This window comes from Anguilla rostrata, chromosome 4, assembly GCF_018555375.3.
Source record: "Anguilla rostrata isolate EN2019 chromosome 4, ASM1855537v3, whole genome shotgun sequence".
NCBI lineage: Eukaryota > Metazoa > Chordata > Actinopteri > Anguilliformes > Anguillidae > Anguilla > Anguilla rostrata.
The window spans coordinates 67,269,003-67,276,465 of record NC_057936.1 but is presented as its reverse complement, the minus strand read 5'-3'; the positions used below and the strand labels follow the sequence as shown (position 1 = coordinate 67,276,465).

General features: G+C 43.1%; 1 protein-coding gene across 1 annotated transcript; it reads left to right on the top strand.

The window, feature by feature from the left end:
* Positions 1 to 599: 599 nt before the first annotated feature.
* On the top strand, positions 600 to 7,187 carry LOC135254029 (tripartite motif-containing protein 16-like). The gene is made up of 7 exons (XM_064333955.1): positions 600 to 2,016; positions 2,346 to 3,099; positions 3,743 to 3,838; positions 4,079 to 4,312; positions 4,454 to 4,613; positions 4,807 to 4,854; positions 5,317 to 7,187. Exons 2-7 carry the CDS (start codon positions 2,509 to 2,511, stop codon positions 5,844 to 5,846), a joined length of 1,659 nt encoding a protein of 552 aa, XP_064190025.1. The 5' UTR covers positions 600 to 2,016; positions 2,346 to 2,508; the 3' UTR covers positions 5,847 to 7,187.
* Positions 7,188 to 7,463: the final 276 nt, after the last annotated feature.

The following is a 7,463-nucleotide window of genomic DNA, read 5'->3' as shown; positions in this document are numbered from 1 at the left end:
TACAGACCCACAGAGATCTGAACTACAGACCCACGTAGATCTGAAATACAGACCTACAGAGATCTGAACTACAGACCCACTGAGATCTGAACTACAGACCCATAGAGATCTGAACTACAGACCCACTGAGATCTGAACTACAGACCCACTGAGATCTGAACTACAGACCCACAGAGATCTGAACTACAGACCCATTGAGATCTGAACTACAGACCCACAGAGATCTGAACTACAGACCCACAGAGATCTGAACTACAGACCCACTGAGACCTGAACTACAGACCCACAGAGATCTCAACTACAGACCCACAGAGATCTAACTGACCAGAATCTGAACACGACCCATTGAGATCTGAACTACAGACCCACTGAGATTGAACTACAGACCCACAGAATCTGAACTACAGACCCACTGAGATCTGAACTACAGACCCACAGAGATCTGAACTACAGACCCACTGAGATCTGAAGTACAGACCCACAGAGATCTGAACTACAGACCCACTGAGACCTGAACTACAGACCACAGAGATCTGAACTACAGACCCACGAGATCTGACTACAGACCCACGAGATCTGACTACAACCCAGAGATCTGAACTACAGACCCACAGAGATCTGAACTACAGACCCACAGAGATCTGAACTACAGACCCATTGAGATCTGAACTACAGACCCACTGAGATCTGAACTACAGACCCACAGAGATCTGAACTACAGACCCACTGAGATCTGAACTACAGACCCACAGAGATCTGAACTACAGACCCACTGAGATCTGAAGTACAGACCCACAGAGATCTGAACTACAGACCCACTGAGACCTGAACTACAGACCCACAGAGATCTGAACTACAGACCCACAGAGATCTGAACTACAGACCCACGTAGATCTGAACTACAGACCCACAGAGATCTGAACTACAGACCCACTGAGATCTGAACTACAGACCCACAGAGATCTGAACTACAGACCCACAGAGATCTGAACTACAGACCCACTGAGATCTGAACTACAGACCCACAGAGATCTGAACTACAGACCCACAGATAGTTGAGAGCAATGAGAAAAATAATATTTACTGCTTACAATGACATGCCCCTCACCCCTGCCTGTTTGCATTGTGTAATCATGTGACCTGGGACACCCCACATCACCCCCCCCTCCCCCGTTCCTGAACTCAGCATGCTAATCTCCTGCAGATGTGTGGAAGGGGGATGGGGGGAGCATGGTTGGGAAAACCTATGGGGAGTACATCAGAACCAGGAAATATAATTTTTTTGCTCAACAGACATGCTCAGTTGTGTCCTTGGTCACATGCCTACATGACGTGTACAACGAGGATAGCGCAGACATAGGCGAAAATAAATAATAAATAAAAAATTAATATGTGTGGAAAAAAGATTTACCTCTAGTGATAAGTAATTTTTCTTCCTAATGCACAGAGTTAACATCAGTATTTGAGTGGAAGCATTTTATTTTTGTTGTCAAAAATGAATGGAGCCCAATGGGGAAACTGGCTTTTTGAGCGAAATCATAGATATCTGCAGGGGGGTGACATTACATCCGTTGCTGAGGTTGAGAACCGAAAGTTGGCCCTTTCAGAGGGACCCATGCAGGTCATGTGCGTAAAATTCCGTGCCACTTCCACCGTCGGTGGCACAAAAGCACCACTTCAAATGAGCAATTTGCAAATAATTATTACAGATGTACCCTTACATCCAATACACACCAAAGTTGGTTTGGATGGTATTTGGATAAGGTTTGCAGTCCATGACAAAGTAGCCCCAATGCACTAAAGCTCACTCTCGTTGCTTGGCCCCCAACATCGCTGCTTGCAGCTATATTTATTTATTTTATTGTAATAACACGCATAACTGAACATTACATTAACAAAGAGCTAGATCACAAAAATACTTCATTATACATGAAATAAAATCAAACATGGACAATAACATAAGGCACTTTACAGATTCTTTTTTATTGAAATTAATAACAGAAAAATAATCCACATGTTATTCTCTGATTATTCTTAATATTTAAAATGAAACCTTATTTTTGGTGGAACTGTTTCCTACTAAACATGCAACTGAAGACCACTCTGCTGTTTTATTTGGTTTATTTCCATATAATACTCACTCTTTCCCAAAATGATTTGGTCACCTTTGGCCAGCGGGCTGTCTGTGTGCAGATATTATGTATATGGATCATCTCTGCATTTCTGATTCAGATGTCCCCCACAGTGCATCCCATGCACATGTATACAGGGTTTCACTGCTCACAATACACACACAGTCCCTCAACAAATCTGCCCTTTGACCCCAAGATTAAATGTTTCCTCAGGAATCTGCACTCTCTGCTCAGCCTGCTCTGCTCAGCCTGGCCTCAGTCTAACACCACACCTCCTGCAGCTGTGGGCTGAACCAGGAAGTCACTCCCACTCTCTCTGTCACGCAGTTTCAGAGAAACGAAACTTAACTCTGTCTCTGTCAGTGTGAGCAGTAAAATGGCTGAAGCCAGTATCTCAGTGGATCAGGACCAGTTCAGCTGCCCGATCTGTCTGGATTTACTGAAGGATCCAGTGGCTATTCCTTGCGGACACAGTTACTGTATGGGTTGTATTAAGGGCTGCTGGGATCAGGATGATCATACTGGTGCCTACAGCTGTCCCCAGTGCAGACAGACCTTCACTCCAAGGCCTGTTTTGAGAAAAAACACCATGCTGGCTGAAGTGGTGGAGAAACTGAAGAAGACAGGACTCCAAGCTGCTCCTCCTGCTCACTGTTACGCTGGACCGGGAGACGTGGCGTGTGATGTCTGCACTGGGAGAAAGCGCAAAGCTGTGAAGTCCTGTCTGGTGTGTCTGGCCTCTTACTGTGAAAGTCACCTCCAGCCTCACTATGAATCTCCTGCCTTTAAGAAGCACAAACTGGTCAAAGCCACTGGAAACCTGCAGGAGAAGATCTGCTCTCATCATGACAAAATTCTGGAGGTTTACTGTCGTACCGATCAGCAGTGTATCTGTTATCTGTGTACGATGGATGAACACAGAGGCCATGATACAGTCTCAGCTGCAGCAGAAAGGACTGAGAAACAGGTAAGGACTGGACCTTTTTAAGATGGTTCATATTATAAAGACTCATTTCACTTTATCACATATCATACTATTTTAATAGCTGCTCTGAGAATGGGTTGTCAAAGCTTTTTTACCACAAATTGTACAGGGACTTGATCTCAGGTTTCAGATCCACAGTGATGAAGTAGAGAGAGTAAGAATCAGAGTAGAAAGTGAACACTGGTCTTCTAAGATATCTACTATGACCTCACTCTGGAGGGGTTGGTGTTAACAGCCGTGTAGATATACATGTAGATATACAAGTAGTACAAGTAGTAAAGGCCACAGTTTCGATTCCCAGGTAGGACACTGCCATTGTACCATTCAGCAAGATACTCAACCTTAACATGTATATAGTGTGTGTATATATATATATATATATATATAAACAGATGCAATGTAAAAGTTGTGTGAGTCACTCTGAATAAGAGCGTCAGCTAAATACCTGTAATGTAACAAATCAGCAATTTACAAAAAATAAAACAACAACGGGACAGTAAAAACAAGATGGAAATAAAATTTAAGATAAATCCAAACATTACAATGGCAGATACAATTGAGTTGTCATCATACAGTAAATATACAATAAATATTGTTTTAACGAGGAAAGGAAATATTTCCACAGAAGCAGCTGGGGGTGACACAGAGTAAATTCCAGCAGAGAATCCAGGAGAGAGAGAAGGAGCTGCAGGATCTGCGACAGGCTGTGCAGTCACTCAAGGTGGGTACTGACCAGAGGAGAAGACAACAGCTGGCTGCTGGAAGAGCCATTTCAGGGCTCAGTCAGGGCTCTCCTCCAGTCAGCCAGTGAGGTGCCCAGTGTTGGGCCACTTTCCAGCCCTGTGGGGCTCAATCCCACTGAGCCACCCTGTGGGGAACAGGTTGTCTGGGGTCCCAGTAAGAGCTGAGTGAAAGGCCTAGTTAAAATGTACAGCCCTCCTCTCTCTGTCTCCCCTAACAGTGCTCTGCACAGGCAGCAGTGGAGGACAGTGAGAGGATCTTTACTGAGCTGATCCACTCCATTGAGAGAAGGCGCTCTGAGGTGAAAGAGCTGATCAGAGATCAGGAGAAGGCTGAAGTGAGTCGGGCTGAAGGACTCCTGGAGCAACTGGAGCAGGAGATTGCTGAGCTGAGGAGGAGAGACGCTGAGCTGGAGCAGCTTTCACACACAGAGGATCACATCCACTTCCTCCAGGTAACTTCACTGGCTCTCTGACAGTCTGCACTATGTACATTGTACATACATGGTGAGGAGTGTTCCTCATTTACAAAGATCTGTTACTGACATCTGCACAAGAATCTGTATTGAGACTATTCCCTGTCTGTCTGTTTGCAGAGCTGTCAGTCTCTCTGTGCCCCTCCTGGACCTGAAGACTTACCCAGCATCACTGTCAGTCCACACGTCTCTTTTGAGGCTGTGAGGAAATCTGTCTCTGAACTGAAAGAGCGACTGGAGGACGTCTGCCAGGTGGAATTAGTGAAGATTTCTATAAAAGGTTATTACGGCTGAAATACTTTTATGTTTTATCACAAGGTTTAAAGTTTTTTTATTATTATAGAAGTTACGCTTAAGGTTTGTACCACTATCTTGTTCTCTGTGCTCTAGTTTTTTGACCATACTAGCACCAGTTAGTTAATTAAAATTAAGCTTTTGGAAATGAAGCTTTCTTCTGATCTCTCTCTTTATAGTGGAAGAAGTCCATAATGAGCCCAGGACCAGAGAGGACTTCTTACAATGTGAGTCTGGAATTAAACCTTAATTAAACAATGAAGCAAGAGGAGATTTTGAGGTAATGTGAAGAAAGAAAGGATTTATATAATGTTCTATATTCATAACGGACTTGCTTTAGGGATCTCATACGTACTCTTCACGGTCAGATCTCTGTAAATTAAGCTGTAGTCATTCTGGTATTAAACATATGAATCATATATGATAATATATGTCCTACAGTAGGGCAGTGTGAAGAAAGTTACAAAAACAATATGGATTAATATAAAAATAAAGATCATAGCAATAGAAAATTCAGTACAAGAAGAATTGAAGAAATTAAAAAATTAAGTGAAAAGTAACTGAAAAGATACGATCAAGGATAAAAAGTTAAGTGTGCACAAAAAGACATTGATTGAGAAAACATAAAAATATGTAAAATATGTGAAAAGTGTAAAATATGTAAGAGGAGCTCCCTTCTCCCCCATCAGATTCCTGCCAGCTCACACTGGACCCAAACACTGTGCATAAACGCCTCCGTCTGTCTGAGGGGAACAGAGAGGTGACCTGGGTGGGACAGATCCAGCCATATCCTGATCATCCAGAGAGATTTGACTGTTGGGAGCAAGTGCTGTGCAGAGAGGGTCTGTCTGGACGTTGTTACTGTGAGGCTGAGTGGAGTGGGGATGAGGTTTATATAGCAGTGTCATATAAAGAGATCAGCAGGAAAGGGCGGGGTGGTGACAGTGCTCTGGAATGGAATAACAAGTCCTGGAGTTTATGCCGCTCTGGCTCCAGTTACTCTTTCTGGCACGATTCTGAGTGCACTGAAATCCCTGTCCCCTCTTCCTCCAGAATAGGAGTGTACCTGGATCACAGGGCAGGAACTCTGTCCTTCTACAGCGTCTCTGACACAATGACCCTCCTGCACAGAGTCCAGACCACATTCACTCAGCCCCTCTATCCTGCGTTTAGGGTTCGGAGAGTTGGATCTTCTGTAAAACTGTGTGATCTGGGATGAGGCAGCAAGTGAAGGGAAGATCAGCTCTAATTAAAGGGAGGGGAAAACACTCAAATGCGACAGAAAATGAGTTAAATTAAATTAAATATTGAACTTTAAAAGATTAACTGGTTGAAATAAAAATGGAATCCAGACCACATTCACTCAGCCCCTCTATCCTGGGTTTGGTGTTCGTACTATTGGATCCTCTGTAAAACTGTGTGATTTGGGATGAGGCAGAGAGTGAAGGGAAGATCCGTTGTAATTAAAGAGGGAAAAACACTCAAATTACATTACATTTATTTGGCAGATGCTTTTATCCAAAGCGATGCACAAAAAGTGCATTTCATGGTCATAGACAACTGCTAAACACAGGTTCAGTAAGGTACAATACTTATTTTGTACAGCTATTTCTAGCCAAGAACACAGTTCACACAGTGAACACTATTCTGACCTAACCTCTGCAAAGCCAACTAGGCAGAAGAATAAGCTACAGTATTAGGACAAATACAAATTACCAAAAAGTGCTGGGATGGGGCAACATGTAACAAGTGTCATGAAAAGGGTTTTTTTAAATTTTTTTTTTAAAGAGTGAAATATACAGCGTGGTGGTGGTTAGTCTAGGTATAGTCTGAAGAGATGAGTCTTCAGGCCACGGCGGAAGATGGGTAGTGAGGGGGAGGTTCGGAGAGGGACGGGGAGTTCGTTCCACCACTGGGGAGCTAGGGTGGAGAAGCTCTGTGATCCCTTTGGGCGAGTGGGAGGGGTTACAAGGCGCCCTGCTGCCACTGAGCGGAGTGGTCGAGCAGGCACATAGAATCGAGTCATGTCCTGCAAGTAGATGGGGGCTGTCCTGTTGGCAGCAGTGTAGGCAAGGGTCAGGGCTTTGAACCGGATCCTGGCGGCGACTGGTAGCCAGTGGAGTGATCGCAGCAAATGAGACAGAACATGATTTAAATTAAATTAAAGATTAGCCATCAAATGATTAAATCAATGAAATACAAACAGAAAAAACTTCAGGTCTTGGTCACACCATTCAGGCAGGCACTCTTATGCTTGTGTCCCAGTGCACAGTATGCATGAGTGCGCTGTAAAATTTCAGTTCTAACTGGGATCACATGCCATCTGAGCCCATTTTACACTGAACATTTTACTGCATAAACGATCTCCAACCTGATTGAATTATAAATGGGTTAATAAAGAAATCACTTTGTTTGTTTTGTTTTTTACATTTGTTTGTTACCAACTGGTATAACAGCATGATTTCATTTTTAATTTTTGTGATTTGTTGGGGGTGTGAAGCAGAAAACACTCGGTCATTTGAGACAGAAAATGAAATAAAAGTGCTGAATTCATAAAAAAGGACAAATTGTTTTATTTTTTTCTGTCACAATGTTCATCTCCTGAGTTGTCAGTGATCCAGCAGAACCTCTGGTGCTGGTCCAGGTGCATCCCTCAGTAACTGTGTTTCCATGGCAACCGCATCCTAATTACAGTCTCCCTTAGATATGCTTTTACCTGACATTTCATCGTACAACACAAAAAACAGAAATCCGTGAACAAATCTGCTTTTATCTGTGTAGAACTTCACACTGATTTCTCTTTATTATTATTATTTTATTGTTAATTATTATTTAT